The sequence below is a fragment of the Mus pahari genome, chromosome 14 (assembly GCF_900095145.1).
Source record: "Mus pahari chromosome 14, PAHARI_EIJ_v1.1, whole genome shotgun sequence".
NCBI classification, from domain to species: domain Eukaryota; kingdom Metazoa; phylum Chordata; class Mammalia; order Rodentia; family Muridae; genus Mus; species Mus pahari.
In genome coordinates, this window is record NC_034603.1 from 58,217,869 (window position 1) to 58,236,681 (window position 18,813).

At 39.8% G+C, this 18,813-nt stretch overlaps 1 protein-coding gene across 5 annotated transcripts in view; it reads right to left on the minus strand.

Annotated features, from left to right (window-relative positions):
- Positions 1–18,813, minus strand: part of Stxbp4 (syntaxin binding protein 4) — a 149,715-nt gene that overhangs the window by 80,234 nt on the left and 50,668 nt on the right. For 3 of the 5 annotated variants that reach the window (XM_029546535.1, XM_029546534.1, XM_029546536.1), the window contains exons 11-13: positions 12,713–12,802; positions 12,126–12,155; positions 9,153–9,218 (exon numbers count right to left, since the gene is read on the minus strand). In XM_029546535.1, the coding sequence (XP_029402395.1) occupies positions 9,153–9,218; positions 12,126–12,155; positions 12,713–12,802 (186 nt within the window). The remainder of the gene's footprint in view (positions 1–9,152; positions 9,219–12,125; positions 12,156–12,712; positions 12,803–18,813) is intronic. The other 2 variants (XM_029546537.1, XM_021213004.2) reach the window with 1 other exon arrangement.

Genomic DNA, 18,813 nt, shown 5'->3' on the forward strand with positions numbered 1-18,813 from the left:
CTCCTTTTCACCCATCATCCCCTTGTCCTGGCGGTTACTCAACGCTTTCTTTTTGAGTTGTCACACAAAAGGTAAACGAGCGTCCATGATTTCAAATAGCTAAAGAACCTGTGACAGGAGAAGCCATGATGATTTTTAGGACTGGTTCAACATTTTATAGTAAGATAAGGTCCTGCAAAGAGTTAATAAAGGATCTTCCCCTATGAATTAGAGACCCCAGAAGCCCCCGCCCCCATACAACACACACCCTTGCTCTTGCCATTGCTCTTGCTTGCCTGCCATAATGAGCTTGTTAGTTACTATTGCTGAAGACACAACATACTTTGGAGGCAGTATACAGAGAAACCGAGCTGAAACTAATCTAGGAACTCCTCCTATGGGTGAACATTCACAGTGTCGAAAGGTTCTGTGCAGGCAGTTTAGAGTGGAGTATTAATGGACTTCCCTAGTGGTGGACCAGGAATGTTACAGAACCCACCTACCAGGCAGGATGTGCCTACTGCTACAACAGGAGCATGAGTGTTATAGCTACACCTGCTATCTGATTGGATGTGAGGCCCACTGGATGGGAGGAATTCATGTAGATTTGGTAAAACTAATCAAAAAACCCCGAAACCAAACCAAACCAAAAACCATGGCTGGGGAGGCCGTATGCCTTAAAAGGAACTTACTAATACTGTTTTGTTAAATGTACACTGTGTCAAGCTGCTGCTAAATATTTTTGTTTCAATGCATAGGTTAGCTTTGCTTTTAGTCTCAGTTAGACTAACTGCCTTTTCCAGTGAGCAGCAGTCACTATAGAGCCTTATAACTGACCCAAGAGTTGAGACCAAACAACTATTGAGTGTTCAACCCTATAGAGAAGCTCTATATTAACCCCTTCAAGGCTCAGGAAATATCTGAACAGTGAATTTAAGAGCTGAAAGGTGGCAAATAGTGCTGAGAAATGCTGTCTTCAGAATATGCCATGGCCACTGCATTCCCAGGGCTGCTATGGCTCCCTGGGTAAAGACTGCAGAAGATCAAGGCAGTCAGCACCCTGGCGTGGATGTGCGAGGGGTACATGGGGTCTATCTCCAGCTAAAGAGCTATTGGCAAGGGATGGCTGCTGAGGGAGGTGAAGTCATTACTCAAGAGTGTGGTCACTGGCCGGTGCAGGACCCCATACCCACCAAGCAGGCAGACAGCACTAATTGGACTCAGGTGGTTACAAAAACATAAAAAAGAGGGAAAGAAAGCCAGAAGGGGCCACTGAGATGCCACGGCAAGTGTGAAGGGTAAAGGAGGTGCTGGGGTGGGAGTTAGGGGTGGAGACAATCAAGGTACAGTACTCACGTGGAGGAACGTGCACAGAATACATCAAAATATTAAGAAGAATAAAATTAGCGTATTCTAAGGATAAAAAAATTGAACGATGACTAGGACAGGAAAGGAGATTAAGTATGTAGATTTTACAAAGATACTCAGAGTGCAATATTTTTTTCAACATATAAAAACTGAGCAATAGTGAAACACTTTGTAAGTGTTCAGTGGATTTGCTAGAAAGTTCTATTAACAATCAGTAAAGAATCAATGGGCTAAGTTGTTAATTTATTTATTTATATTTTTATTAGATATTTTCTTTATTTACATTTCAAATGTTATCCCCTTTCCTAGTTTTCCCTCCGAAAACCCCCCTATCCACTCCCCCCTCCCCCTGCTCACTAACCCACTCACTCCTGCTTCCTGGCCATGGCATTCCCCTATACTGGGGCATATAACCTTCANAGGACCAAGGGCCTTTCTCCCATTGATAACAGACTAGGCCATCCTCTGCTACATATGCAGTAAGAGCCATGAGTTCCACCATGTGTTTTCTTTGGTTGGTGTTTTAGTCCCAGGGAGCTCTGGAGGTACTGGTTAGTTCATATTGTTGTTCCTCCTATGGGGCTGCAAACCCCTTCAGCTCCTTGGATCCTTTCTCTAGCTCCTTCTTTGGGGAGCCTGTGCTGTGAACATCCACTTCTTTGTCAGGCACTGGCAGAGCCTCTCAGGAGACAGCTTTATCAGGCTCCTGTCAGCAAGCTCTTGCTGGCATCTGCAATAGTGTCTGGTTTTGGTGATTGTTTATGGGATGGATCCCCAGGTGGGGCAGTCTCTGGATGGTCATTCCTTCAGTCTCTGTTTCACATTTTGTCTCTGTAACTCCATGCCCCACACTGGTAGCCATGGCAGCTGGTAATCTCCATTATGATAAAATAATAAACTATTTTGTATGTATAAACAAAGTTCTCTAATTATGTCACAAAGGCCCACACACCTTGAAAACTCTTTAACAATGTCAGCAATCAACATAATTACAATATGCAAACAAATTGCATTTCTATATTTTCAGGTACGAGATGTAACAAGAGAGAATTTCTGACTGAGATTTCATTAACATTTATCTCAAAAAACTTCCGAATTTGATGAAATGTTAGTTTTGAGCCAGAAAAAAAAAACCTTCAAATGTTTAGAATAGATGTCTAAAAGAAAATTTTCAACTAGATAATGAAAAACAAGTTTTATTACAGCAGATGGCATTCCAGCTTTGTTAGAGCAAGACATTGAATTTATTGATGTTTTTAAACAAGTTTTATTATTTCATTACACCATAAGATACATACATATGGTTAAAAACTCTACCAACTTGTGCTTAGCTTTCTGATGTTCACTGTGTAAAAACTGCTATGGGCACAGTTTCAGCCCCATCATACAGTAATCAAAAACAAAACAATGGGGCAATTTACATTTTTCTCATTAATATCACACTGCATATGAATGAACTAATGTGCATTAAACTTTTAAGGGGAAATATGACTTCTGAAATTTGTAACAATACAAACCATAACTAGTTTATATTTTTCTTATATGTATCAAAAGGTAAATCATACTTATAAGTGTTATACCAATTGGCTTCAAAATTAAAACGATATTGAAATATGTTTTGTGGCTGATACTACTTAGGGCTATGATCAGTGTATGTAATTTCCTTGAAAAGAAATACTGAACATCCTCAAATAAATGTAGGCAAGAAAAGATAGAGTATTCTAAAAAACTTAGTTTTGTGAACATGTATACAAATATTAAGAAACATTGTTACTTAATTCAGTTTTAAGAAACTTATTTATTTATTTATTTTGGATTTTCAAGACAGGGTTTCTCTGTATAGCCCTGGCTGTCCTGGCCCTCACTTTGTAGATCAGGCTGGCCTTGAACTCAGAAATCCACCTGCCTCTGCCTCACAAGTGCTGGGATTAAAGGCGTGCGCCACCACTGCCCGGCAAGAAACTTTTTTAAAGTCTAGAGAAATTTGGGCATGTGAATCTATATGTTCACATAAATTTTATTACATTTAAAGACAGATTCAATATTTCCAATTAAAATTCAATACAATAAAGATGTTCTAAAAGTACAAATATTGCTATAGATACAGTGAAAAAATATAAAATATCTCATGAATATTAAATTTTTAATATTGTTGCATGCCAAAATATTTTGAATGTAATAGGTTAAATGTATTTAATTTCATTATTTCTTTCTGCTACTACAAAATTTAATAATTCATAAATGGCTTTTACATTTCTATTGGACGGTGCTATAACACAGTCTTAAATCACCTTTCATTTGCTCTTCGATTACTTCTGAACCTAATGTTAAATTAATCTTTTATTTTTCCTCTTCCCTTCCTTACTTCCCCAAACATTTGAGCACCTCATCTATGGCAGCCGTTGCTGAAACCAGAGGTAGCTGTCCCCTCTATTTTAAGATGTGATGAGCCAAAGATGTTAGTAATACTCAAAACCCTTCTGGTCACAGTGAGGGGAGCTAGCAGGGTGATGGTGCAGGAAGAACAGAGAAAGAGCTGGGGAACCACAGTGGGTAGGGTGGAGGTGAGGCCAGGCAGGTAGAGTACGAGGATCCAGGAAAGATGTCAGATCATTTAGACCCGCTTGTCCGCTTTGACATTTACTTGGGGCTTTGACATTGAACTATTGGCTTTTCATATATATGACAGAAAGTCCTAAAGAGTATTATGTTATGTTTTCAAAAGGATATTTATAACTAAGTGTTTAGATTGAACGGTGCCAGGGTGGGGTAAGGACAGCAGTGTGATATGGAAGAGAGCTGACAATATCAGGAAGACAATGTTAGCTTGGGCCAGTGAGGGCAGTGGTAAAGAGTGGTAAACAATGTAGTTGTAACTAAGGTTGAAAAAACACTCAGCTGACCCCAATTCTGTAGGGTCAGCAAGGTGGATGTGGAATGAAAGAGAATGTGATCAGATTAAGGGTGTAGTAAAGTGTTCATTTTTCCCATTTGCCAAATACTATTTGGGGCAGGTCATCATTGAACTTATAGTTTGACATTTCAACTGCCTACATTCTTTGGCCTCAAAATTTCAACTTAAATGTCATTTCCTGTCTTCTTTATCTCCATGTTTCTATCATGTTCCTGGCTTTTTAGTGATTATGGTCATGATATTACAAGAATACGTAACCACTGTTTTCCACATGTGCTTACCAATGTTAACACACTTGAACTCTGAAGTTCTATGCATCAATTATAATTGAAAAAAGAAAAGAAAGAAAAAGAAAGACATTACTATTTTATCAGTCACAAAGATACAAACACATTGAAAAGTCAATACAAAAGTGGTCTGTGGGCCTTCGGACATGCATTTCCCTGCTAAGAAACAACTTTAGCAGTTATTAGCCCAGTTTAGACGCTTCCCAATTGTACTGGCTGGTTTTATGTGTCAATTTGACACAGGCTGGAGTTATCACCGAGAAAGGAGCTTCAGCTGGGGAAATGCCTCCATGAGATCCAGCTGTGGAGTATTTTCTCAATTAGTGATAAAGGGGGAAGGGCCCCTTGTGGGTTGGACCATCCCTGGGATGGCAGTCTTGGGTTCTATAAGAAAGCAAGCTGAGCAAGCCAGTGGAAGCAAGCCAGTAAGTAATATCCCTCCATGGCCTCTGCATCAGCTCCTGCTTCCTGACCTGCTTGAGTTCCAGTCCTGACATCCTTTGGTGATCAACAGCAATGTGGAAAGTGTAAGCTGAATAAACCCTTTCCTCCCCAACTTGCTCCTTGGTCATGATGTCTGTGCAGGAATAGAAACCCTGATGAAGACACCAGTCTATGACAAGTTCCCTCATCCCTCACCTAGAATTTCAATTCTCCTCTAAATTAAATGGCTAAAAGAAATTACACCTACCTTTTAACATTTCTTTTGTGACTTCCAGTAGTCTTATTAGTACTTGAGTGTTTACTATGGGAGATATACAACATACTGTATGGACTTTATGCCACTCAATTCTTTTGACATTCTTGGGAAGGAGCCTATTATCAAACAGAGGCTTAGGAAAGCTAAGTGGTTTGCTGGAGGCCAACAACTAGCAAGAAGAAGGGTAGGGGTACAAACCTATGTGATCTAACACTGATGCTAGGCTAGGAGCGCTTTCTCTTCTACATTTACGCTTCTGAGCATTCATCCATCAGAGAAGAGTATGAGTGCCTTCATATATACTCTTCATCTATAACTTCATCTCTATCTCACTTTTCTGTTGATTCATACTAAGTTCTGATACAGATGATGTATTAGTACAGACCCAACTGTTACTTGAATAAAGGAAAATAATCATTTCAGAGAAATAAATACAGGAAAGCCTCATGTGGGAAGGGTAGGTACTGCTGGGAAAAGACAGGATAGCTCCCAACACTCTCCTTCTTCCCTTCCTTCCTCAGGCTCATGTCTTATGTCAGCCTTAATGTAACAATCGCATCAAACATAGTTGGTATTCAACCCAAGAATTTAGGAAAACAGAACGTTTTAATTAAATGTACTGAAAGCATCCTCTAATTTACTTTACACATAGAATTTAACTAGGACGATTCATACATCCCACTTTCAGAACACAAAGAAACACTGAAATGTAAAGCATAACGAAGATGCAGGAACTGAGGATGTACAAGTAAAAGAACTTAAAAGATAAACTAACAAAATAGTTACTAAAATTAGGCTAGGGGCCAGTCAGTTTAAGATATTCATGGCCAAGCTTGATGACCCAAGTCTATTGCATTCATACAGACACATGCAAATACACACACACCGCCCCTCCCACTCTAATTAAAAATTAAAACAAAAAAAGAGGTATTTGAACTGTAATTCTATCACTTTGGAGGCTGAGATGGGAGTTTGTCATGAGTTTGAGGCTAGCCTGGGCTACAGATTAAGGCTATCTCAAAACAAAAGTCTGAAAACTTTTGAACTACAGAGGAGATAATATATATATATATACCATAACTCCAGATTCAGGGGATCCAAAGCCTCTTCTGACCTTCTTGGATAACAGGCATGCGTGAGGTGTACATATGTACACACAGGCCAACACTCATAGTCATAAAATAAATAAATACAAAATTGATCAAAAAGAAAGTATAATATGAAAAATATTCTCATATCCTCCACACAGATTTAGCAAACATCCCACATTCAACCTCTGGCCAGTATGAATGAGATTTAAGATATTCTTATAATTCACAGATACTTAGAAGCTGTTGATATGACTTTACATATTTTCAATCTCCTCTATATTCAGATACATATATGTATATATATGTATCACACATGCAGCCACATGCCTCCTTAGCCATGTGAAAGTAAGTTACATATATCATAGCCTTTTATCCTTAAGGTATTCCTAATAAAGATATTACTGTATATAATTCTGTTAGGAGTTTCAAGACTTTCATTGATCTAATCTACCTTCTGTATTCCAGATCTGTCAAATCACCGGAAAATGTCTCCACCCCAGTACAGGATCCAGCCTAGGGTCAAGTATTTGTTTAGATTTTCTGTCTCTTATCACCTCTTAATGTCCAGTATCTTATCAGATGCCAGATGCCCTCCAAGGTTAGACTCAGGCTATAAACTCTCAGTCAGGGTGGCACACAGATGATACTGTGTCCTTTTCAGGGTATCACATATTGGGTAACAATGGCGTCTTTATTGGTGAAGACAAGTTTTAGCATCAAACTGTTTTCTCAATTTTCCACTACATAATTACTATTTCTCTGTTATAATTAGCAGTGGTTTATAGAGTTACTTTTAAACTACATAACTATGTAGATATCTTGTTCATTAAAATTTCCTCCTAAATTTAGCATCTTAATTTGTTCCTAATTCAATCCTTACTAAAACATTCAAAATGCTTCTTTCCAAATCTAGTAGCATCTCTGCTGTTTCCAGTCAGCCCTCCACAATCACCATGAGCCAGAGTGCTCCTCTACCCCATTAATTAGCTAATCTAATTATACATGGCACAGGCTCATGAGTTATCATTATTCTACAGTGCATCATTTATGACTGTGATTAATGCTTTGATGTCCTACTTCATCCAGATGCAGGCACAGAAGTCCTTGTCCAACAGCTCCTCATAGTATAGCTCTATGGACTTGAGCTCCAGGCATAACTGAACTGACTTCTCAGCCCTGAAATCCATTATCTTTCTGGGACTGTATACATGACAGTGCTGGGAGTTTGTAGACCCTCAGAGAGGCTGCTCATCAGATTCAAGTCTTCTAATTCCGGAAAGTTTGGTTAGATGATAATTTTCAATTTTAGTGTCTCCTTGTTCTGACTTGTTTCTTCATGAAACTCTGCAATTTATATTCTTTCTAGTGCATCTGAATATAATTCTTGGCAGTTTAGTTTCCATTTGTATTTCTGTACTAAATGTTAACAAATGGTAGTCAGCACCTTTATTCTATGAACCATCTCACTGGCTCTAGTCTTTATTTTTGTTTTGTTTTAAATTTCAGATTGAGGCACATTTCTCTGAGCTGCAAATACCTAAGTGAGGGCATTCAGTTGAACGTGGCGTGTTATGTTACATTTCTTCTGTTTTGTTGTTCAGTTACTGTACACATTTTCACCAAGATGGAAACTTTAGGCCACATGAATTTTTGCAGCTGGTAATGATGGGAATTTTTTTTTTTTTTTTTTGCTTTAAAACACTACTTTATAGAAAGGTTTTAGGTCAAGAGCACCCTCTTCTGTGTAGGTGCATTATGGGTCATATTACTGCTGGTCTCAGGGTGAGAAGTGGACAAAGTGATGTCTTTTCTGTAAAACCCTTCAGTTTCTTCAGTGATTCTTCCCACAGAGCACTGACTCTCAGAGGCTGCGATTTCTGGGTGCACATACCTCTGAATCCTGGCTGAGGGCCATCAAGTGCTGACCAATGCTTAGGATTCTGAGATTAATTATTACACTTTCTTTTTCTGGTACTGATTTCACTTGTTTCATTGGACTCTTGTTTCTCCTTATTCCTTCCAGAGTCTTTAAAGCCTTCTCTGTTCTAGGTCCTGGGATGCAGTAGCAGGTCAGCTCTGGGACTTATGCTGAAAATTATTTATTCTACTTACTATGGAGGTTTGTTCTGGTCTATGTTACTGTCACATGGAGGGTATGAGTCACGTATGGCTCTGTTTATTATCTTGGCCAATATGATGCTTTCTGTGAGGGCAGGGAGAGGGGAACTGAGAACCAAGCATTCACCACCGATCTTAACAGGTTTCTACTAACACCACAGTTGTATTCAGAGTGCATTCCCTGTCTGCTTTTACTTTTTCATAGCACTATTTGTCTTGCTCAAATCTACTGCAATCTGGTAAAGACCATGCAGGGTGAAAGGACATTCTTAATCATTTACCATGAGCACCTAACTACAGCAATGCTCTGTTGTGCATTTTGGGGAGAAGTGCTTCCTTTGTTTTTCTTTAATAAAATCTTAAGTATAAATAACAAAAGAAAGAGAAAACAGAAAAGGGAAATGGAAGAGAATAATAGAAAAGCAATGAGACTGGTCATTTTGGTTCATGGAAGCCATTTCAGGGTTTTAAATTTGTTTGATTAATAGAGCAGGACCCCAATATGCTCAGTTTTGAGAGCTCTACATTTTTCCCCTGTGCTGTCTGCAGTTGTGGATTCTGAGATATGATGAAGCATTACTGCTTTACAGGTATACCTCACACACTGCTACACACAAAAGGATCCATGGATATTCTCATTTACTGTACCCCTTGAGCCCCACCATCCCTGCATCCTCCCACCCCACACGACTTACCTGTTTCACATTCTGGAGTTCTTCTATCAATTGTTTCCTGTGCTTCTCTGATTCCAGTAACTTCTCCTGTGTTTGAAAACCACTGAATGAGTAGCATGTCACTGTGACTTCACAAATGATTCTTAGTCCCTGCTTCAAAGTTTACTCCCCAGACATCAAGTTGCTAAAATTCTCCTAATGAAATTCCTGGTTATTTTTCTGGCTTTACATGTCATTTACTAAGTCTAACTGTGGTGAAAACATCTGTATTGCCCTATATAGTGCCAAAATCTGAGCTCCAGAAGAAGTTGGTCAGGACCTAAGCAGGTAAACAGCAACTAAATGTGGGTGACAGCAGTCATTACCAAAGAGCTACCAGACTGAATAGTCTTAGACTAAATTAGATGGGGGCGGGGGAGGGAAAGCTTTAATCAAACCAAAGAAAAATACTGGATTGACTTTTAGATCCCCAAAGTAATATTTGCCCATTTTTGAACAATTATTCAAAAAAGGATAGAACTATTATAACCAAAATATGAAGTATATATTTGAATATGGGCATAAAGGTAAAATATGATCATCTTTGAACCTAAAACTAAACCCAGAATGAATTCTGAGATGCCCCACCTTGATGAGTGATGCAGTCAGAAACGCTCATTGACCCAGGAACCATCTTATTGAAAACATGAGCAGGAACCTTAAATAGAGTGGCGAAGACTCAGGGCTATGCCACAATGTACAGAGGAGGCAGAGCCTCCTGTCTGGGGCAATGCAGCCCACTGGGTGCTACTCTGCAGCCTCCTGCGCTCACAGTGCTCTCTGCTTATCTCTGCACGTGTAAATAGGATGCGCATCTGTTCCCTCTCTTCTGTGAAGAGCAGGAGCAGGTGGGATTTGGGTTAAACAGTTCTCATAGCACTGTTAAGGATCATTTCTGCAAAATAAAAATTAGCCAGGGGCCTAAAATTACTTATTTGTGTTTCAAGTGAGACACAAAGCTGTCAAAGGCTGACGCTGAGTGAAAGCACACCATTTCTACTCCATGATCTTCACTTAACAAGCTCTGCTGCTCTGTGTGTTCCCGTGTGTAGGAGCGAGCGTGTGTGCTCCTGTGTGTGTGTGTGTGTGTAGATGCCTGTAACAAAATAGGCAGAATAACTGAAAATGTTACATTACCTCAAGCAAAATATTTACTGCTTGATATACCACTTACACCACTTTTAATTTTTAAATTAAATTGATTCGTTTTATTTGCTGTGTGTAAGTGTTTGACCTGCATGTGTGTGGGCCACACGTGTGCTTGGTGCCACAGAGGCCACTGAGAAGAAGGCACTGGATCCCCTGGAACTGGAGTTACGTATTTTTGTGAGCCTGGAACAGAACCCGGATTCTCTGTAAGAATAACAAGCACTATTAATGACTGGGACACCTCTATAGCCCTTATAAATCTAAAAAAAAAATACATGGGTCTCAGAGGAAAAAAATCAATGTAGAAGAAATTTAAAGCAAAGTCTTTTTTTTTTTTTTTTTTTTTAAATTCTGGGACTTTAGGTTTTGTAACATTAACCTATGCTCAATTACAGTTGCTGAACTTGAAAGGTGATCTTGATTGAATGGCTCCTCAAGGGACCCTTGTTTAAATGTTACGTGAGTATGGCTTACACAATGTTAAATTAAAATTCTAGCAATTAATATTGACATTCAAATAAAACTCAAAATATATCATTAAATCTCGCAGTGAAAAACTCTAGGGAAATGAAAAATATTCAAGAACCTCTGACACCTTTGATATCATGGATTTTGTTTGTGTAAAGATGAGTCACACAGGAAATACAGTCTTACCAATGTGACCAACACTTCAGGATGGTTCTGAGATGTAAGAAACTAATAACTTTTAAAATGAATTCTATATTTTCATCTAGCTATGCCAACTTGTAAAAAGGTGGTGAATTTCAAAATTATAAAATATAACCATATTTGTGGGAAGTTCACTTCTATTTGGAAGGAATATGAATTACCAAAGCCTTATGAAAGAAAATTTGGAGAAATGTACAGAATGTTTTACATTAGTATACTTTAATATTGCAATTCCATTTTCACAGATTTAGTGTGAACTTCCACAACCGCCTATCTACACTCCTACCAAGTTACTAAGATTTATTTTTATTTTCATTTTCGTGTGTGTATCTACTATGTATATGCCATGTATGTGCGGTGTCCTTGGAGGCCAGAAGGTAGTGTTGAATGTCCTAGAGTTGGAGCAAAGGAAGGTTCAGGACACCTGATGTGGATGCTGAGACCTAAGTCACCTTCTCTGGACTAGGAGTAAGGGCTTATAACCACTGAGTCCCTGGAGTTATTTCTGATAACTGAAAACTGAAGATAACCTAAATATCCATTACCAGAGAACTGATTAAGACCCTGGTGAAGTAAATACCTAATAAAAATTGGAAAAAAAAGACCCTGGAAGCTGGTGTAGGGGGTCTCTACCATGGGTGATGTGCAAGAGCTGTCGTAGGAACTCCCAAGATTCAGTCTGAACCACAGAGAAACAGAAGCCCAGCTGTAATAAAGTGGGTCGATAAGAACTAAGTTATGCATGAGTTAACACAATAGGCTTCTTTTTAGCTATTTAAGAATTCACTTTTAAGAGCAGTTTTAGGCTTATTACTAAATACAGAGGAAGGTAAATAGTTCCTATGGGTCTATGACACCTACTTACATACATTTATATTTTTAAAATGTGATCTGTTTGGGATATCTTCAGAAACTCTCAGAGGATATGCCAAACATTTTTAATATTGGTTTCGTCTAAAGACTGGCATTATAAAAACAAAAACAAACAAACAAAAAACAGTAGAAAGAAAAATGTGTTTCTTTTTTGAATAGAGAATTTATACCAATAAAACTAAATCAAACAACTAGACAGCTTCACCTAACAAAATAATTTAAAAATGCACAATTTTTATAGAAAAGTGATCATAAAGCACTTACGTTGCTTTCCTTGGAACATATAACAGCTCCCTGTAAAAGTCAGGATTTAACTTAAACTTAATATTCCATTCAGAACAGAATGACACTATAGAGAAGGAATCAAAATGCTATTGTGCATTTAGAGCACATGTGATTTGTTCTCTCCCGAAAGCACAATGCCTTCAGTTTTCAAATTACATCAGCAAAACACTAAGTCCCTTAGACGTGACCTTACACCTGGAAGAAAATGTCTTTTCCGTGAACATCAGAGGATTCAAATTTGTCACAGCTTGCTCAGTTGGCTCCTCCACTACACCTGCTCTTGCCACCAATATGAGAGGACAGGAGTCAGAGGAGCCAGGTTGGACAGGAGGGGAACCCCCCCCCCACACACACACACACTCCCTGCACACACTGCACATGTCACAGAGTGAAACTAAGTGAGCGGTGACCTTGAGGATGACTCTGAAGACAACCACACAGACAACTCGATCCAACTGGATACTAATATGCTTCCATTAAAAATGAAAGGAGCTCACTACCTCAGAGTCCAATCCGGGCACACGTCTTTTTAATGGCAAGCACAAGGGCGCCGAGGAGAGGCTTACCTTAAGCACGTTCCGTTCCTCTAGAGCAGCATTTCTTTCTTGTCTAAGTTTTCCCACTTCATCTGCTTCTAGAGAATCACAGGGGAGGAGCTGTCAACATTAAAATACAGAAGTCATGCATCAGATGCTAACCTTGAGAACAGAAAGCCATTTTCACCGCCCCCAAATTTCGCTCCACGTCAAAATTGAGGTTTTACTTTGGAGTTGTCTGATTGGGTAAGAGGAAATTAATGTATGGGGCCATTTCTCTCATCAGGCTGACCTTATACTGTTGATACTCAGAATTTATTTCATTAAAAGATATACATTTAACTTTTTTATTTTATACATGCCTATTTTAATTTTATGTGTACAAGTGTGTGCCTGTTTGCATATGTAGTGGGTATGCAGTGCCTATGGAGGCCAGAAGAGGGCAGTGGGTCCTCAGGAGCTGGAGGTATAGATGCCCATGTTGGTGCTGAGCCCTGAGCCCAGGTCCTCTGCAAGAACAGTCAGAGCTCTCAGCTACTGTGGTCTCCAGCCCCAAGCTGGCTTGAAATGTTCTCTCCTGTAGAGATAAGCCACTCATGGTACTCGATTAGACTGATCCAGAGTCATACTATGATTGATGGCAGTCTGCTGCCAAGGCAAGGAGTGCTCCTGGGTGTGGGTGTGGGTGTGAACCTTGCCTTTTCTGTGTCTGACCTCATGTGCTTTCTGGAACTTTACATTATGTCTAGTGGCTTTTTCTTCCTACATGTTAACTAGAAGAAGAATGGAATCAGTCCTAAAGTTTGCAGATAATTATCTTATTCTGAAGGCTGCCTTCCGCTTACAACCACTTTTTATCTTTTCCTTCCCTGTTTTAGTCTAATACTTTTACTGGTGATAATGGAGGGTGAGACAGAGTTTCACTACATAGCCCAGGTTTGTCATGAACTTGCTTTAACATCTTGAGTGCTAAGAGTACAGGGCACACACCATTATACCCAACTTCATTCTACACTTCCTGGTCACCTTTGCGAAGACTAAATTCAACCTTCTAACAATGAATTCAAATGCTAACTTTGATATACATCTCTACTGAATGTTACTTTCCTTGATCAAATAACATTATGTTACTATTCCGGCCTTACTATATAATGCACCTTTAAAGTTGTAGTTGTCTGTGTATGTGGCTCTCTGGTAAACTATACAAGGCAATTTTTATCTATCTTTATAACATGTGCCATCACACCTAACCCAATGTCATCAAAACTGTCATCATCCATGTGTATCTGATATCTTATAGATGGGTCTTTAGAAGTTATAAAAAGTTGAGACACAGCGGGGATTACATCTTGACCCAGTATAAGCAAGACATTACAGTCTCATCACATACGAGTCAGCTTGAGATTTTCATTCAGCTTTACCCCATTTGTTAAAACAGTGGCCTCAATACACCAAACTGACAAAAGCCTGAATTGTGAAAATTTTACTTTAAGGGACTGACAGCATGTTCTCTGTTCAGCCTGCTGACTGAAGAGAATCCATTTCTGATACTTGATTAGACTGCTAGGGCATCGCAGCTTAACGGATGGCCGTCTGCTGTTGTGCTGGGGCTGTGCTGGGTGTGGAGGGAGGTGCCAACCTTGCCTCTCTGTGTATGACCTTGTGTTGGCAGCAGGTGTAGCACTACACTGTGTGAAGCTTTTAATATAGAAATGATGATTAGAATCACAGCAAGACACTTACATTCTGGGTTCTAAATGCCACCTTCTCCTCAATCTAAAAGTTCATTGTCAAATAAACAAAAGGAGGATTGACATATACTGACTCAGCAATTCCCCCTTGAAAAGGTGACAGCCCAGACATCTGAGTCAGAGACACCTGGAAGAGCTAGTCAGAGTGCACGTCCTCTAGTTATAAGCTTAGTTACTAAAAGCAAGAATGATGGACTGATGGACTCCACCTTTATTAGGTCAAAACAGCATCTCTTGTCCAGGTGGAAATGGAAGCTTACCGCAAACCCATGTAAGAGACTTCTGAAGGGTGACTTCACCTGAGATACATGACAGATATCCAGCAAGCTGTAGACTTATCATTGCTGTATCTTGTCGTATATATGTATGTATGTGTATATATATATATATATATATATATATATATATATATATATACACACACACATACACACACATATATATATATATATATATATACATACANATATATATATATATATATATACATACACATATATACACACACACATATGTGTGTGATACACATATTTTTTTCACTAAAGATATTAAAATATTATGAGGCTGGGTGTGGTAGAACATGCCTATATCCTAGCACTTGGTAACAGACCAGTAGGAACAGGAACTCAAGGCTAGCTTAGGCTACTTACTAAATTTGAGGCCAGCCAGGGCTACATGAGCACTTCTCAAAAATTCTCGAAATAAAATAAAACTAGTAAAAATCAAGCAATGAACTATGAAACGAAAAACTAGGGCAGAGTTGGCAGCAGAGCCTTATTTCAACTTTTTCTGCTCTTGTCCCTCCCCTTCCCAGACAGCATCCTAAATCCTAGTCCTTCTTGCCCAAGCCCTAGCAACAGTCACTCTCACGGACTCCTTCCAACCCAGCAACCACAGACTCCAGTCAGAGCCTTTCTGCTTTCTTGACCTCGACCTCAGAAAACATTAACTTTGTCATCCTCTTACCCGCTTCCCTTCTGCAGCTGCCAAAACCTCCAGCTGGCCTGATCTGTTGCTTTTTCTCTCAACTCCAACAGAACTATCCTCAAGCTGCCTTCTGAATCCATCTTTAAATGCTTTTATTTATAACACAGACACTGCACAAGGGATCCCGTTTCCTACTGCTATGAATGCTTGGTGGTCCAAATGAGAAGAACTGAAGGAGACCTTCTCAGACAGAACAGACAAACTTCAGACACATAAATCAATTTGTGGATCCACAATCCAACATTTCTGCTCTTGTAGTTAATTTATCTGATAGTATTTGTGTTTGCAATGCCTCCACCAGAATCCCCAAACCCAACCTTAGGGTGATGATGCATCGGAGAATCTGGTCAGTGCCAGATGAAGGAAATAAGCCAGGCAGGACCTTTGGATAGAAAAGACGATGCCTTTTACTCCTCTGCTCCTGTGGCCCACTCTTCTCTCAAGGAGCAGGAAGTGCTGTTCAGCAGGAGATGGAGAACTGAACACCCTCCCTTTCCCTTCTATGATTATGAAGGTCCTTCCTCATTCCTCAAGGAGGGACGGCAGAGGATGGCAGATAGGGAGAAAAGGATGGAAAAGGACCATTTTCAAGCACTATTTGCAGCATGTGCATATCTCTGCCAGCTCCCTGGTAAAATGGTATGATCTGTGGGTAGTAATATCTTTCCTGATATAGATAGTAGGCATACCCCATTTTGGATATCCCCTTTGAAATATACAAATACCAACATAGTAACAAATTTCTGATGCAAATGACATGGTTATGGTCAGTAACCCTCCTTACAAATAGTTCAGTTACTGGATGATAATACACATTCATGTGGACAGCAAAAGCTCTTGCCCAGCCAAGGCCAGTAGAGCTACTGTGATGTAGGGGTTAAAAAAAAAGGCAAACAACTTGTTTTAAAAACTCAAAAAGGGTACTCTGATGGCGGAACTATAAAGTCAGAGGCAGAGAGAAACGGGAGGAATAGCACTCTCTTAATGAGGTGTGGACTCACATACTCCTAAGCGCCTCTCAACCAGCTGCCTGTGGAGCCTCACTGCTAAGCTTGCTCACCTTCCGAGTTCTCATGCAGAAAGCATACCTTCCCCTTTCCATCTCCCTACCCTAGACACTGGCTAGACTCCTAAGCCAGCTTGTTTTGATACGCAGGCCCTTTTCACTGTCATAAGGCTCCTCCACACATCTCAATGTCCCGACCTCTGACTCCTTTAGGAGGTAAAGCCTGAAGCAGGCCATTGCTTGCTGGGTGGGCCTCACTTGCTTTCTATTATCCATTACCTCCGGGCAGCTGGGATTTCCAGAATACTTGCCCTGTTGTTTCCCTCTCAAATGCCAGAGTGATCGACCTTGACCTTAGGTCCTGATTCTATTGTGAAATTCTTTCATCTATGAGACTAAGACCCTGAGAAGGGGACTTTATGCCCCCTCATAATACTCTCACTTTTCGGCTTAGACATGTGTCTCTTTTATTCTTTATCCTATTACATCTCATGTTCACTTTGGCTCAGAGTCGTTTGACTTTGCCTACCGAAACCACATTACTTCCCTTCAGGGCTGAATGTATACCCAAGTCACTGTCCTTAACCTCTCCTTATAAAATGTCTTACAGTCCAGGGACAACGAGACTGGACACAAGTGACTAAATGTACTCCATAGCAGAAGCACCAACAACCCTACAGGGCAGACCACCTGGAATGAACACAACTATCTATAATACAGAGCCAGTTCTCTGGAGCACATCATATAGCAGCCAGGCTCCTGTGTCCACGGCTTCCAAGGGCCACTTGTAGCGGTGGAGCTCAGGCACCAACGGGTGGGTGACCAGGACTACTTACTTATTCATACTTCCTTTCCATGACCCCAATATTGCTCTATGTAAGTCAAGGAACATTCCAATACCCTGAATATGGACAGAGGGTCACTGGATCGCTTTATATGTACCTACTAATGTGCTACAGTTGACTAGAACGTGTCCATCTCCCTGCTTTTCACACAAAAAGAGAAGAAGGCATCAACTGTCTTTATCAGCCATGAAAGGAGAACATATGAGTAAGAACACAGGCATCCCATGTAAAATAATTATAAACTTGACCTTATTATTGTGAAACTGAGGCTGCTGAGGGGAGCCATAGTGGAATTTCCCCACCTTCACGGATTGTCAGCATCATGGACCACAGACTGAGTGTCGAAGAGTAGGCACTCCAGTGCTTTGCACATAAACACAATGGGGACTTAACACAATGAAACAGTAACATGCTCTTTATTTGCTTGTGGCGAGCTAGTTAACAAGCTGTGTCTTATATAATGCTTTTTCACTCATTAATTGCAAGATGGATTTTTTTAATGAAATGGAATTCAATGATATTAAATGAGAATTCAATGTGTGCTTTGAGAGACTTCTTTCATTGTACATGTGACTGTGATGGATAAATGCACTCTTATGAATCCCATTGGAGAAAAAAAGGACTGCTCATACTTGACAATAATATCTTCTGTGTGATGATAAGCAGAAGGCAACAAACAGAATTTCATAAATTAATAATGACTATTGCACAACCTTTTGATCTCCAGCCTCAAGAGGAAATCATTGGCATGCAGAGCATCTTGCACAACTGCCACCAGTCTGGGGCTTTTGCTTTCAAACTATTGTAGACTGACAACAGTCTTTCTTATCTGCCCCAAATCCTGTTGGTAAGAAGGAAATAGATTACTCATTCAGAGCATGTGCTTTGCTTTGCAGCTGCTCAAAATGCTCTACATGTTCACACAAGTCCCTACTTTACTGCCACACTGGAAACTAGCGCTGCCTTGGCTTGAGAGATGGGCACAGCAACCTCGAGAACTGCTTAGCAGCATGAGACAGGTCTGTCTGGAACATCACGGAGTTAAGCACATAAGACTCACATCAGCACAGGGAAAGGGAGTTCTACAGTTCAGTTTTTGCTAAATTCCACAGGGTTCCTAATAAATCTGTGCCTTCATTCTGAGAAAGCCACGTATGTCTTGAGAGCAACCGAACAAACAGCTAGGATTGGGGATTCCAATGAGTAAAATGACCAATATATATATATATATATATATATATATATATATTAAAAAGTGGTTTGAAATGGTAAAAAGAATGGCGTGAGTAATCTTTAAATGAGAGGATCTGATTATTTTTACCAATAAATCAATCAGATTCTGCATTGCTAGAAATGTAACTGATACCAATCGAAGCCTCCCATGGGAAAGACTATTTCCAAAGCAATCGGGCTGTGGTTTGGATGTGCTCTCATGGTTTGGAGACTTGGTCCTCAGTGTGCAGTGATGGATGGAGAGTCTTCAGGAGGTGAAGCCTACTGAAGGTCATCACTTTTGGGCTTTTCTTTTTTTTTTTTTTTTTT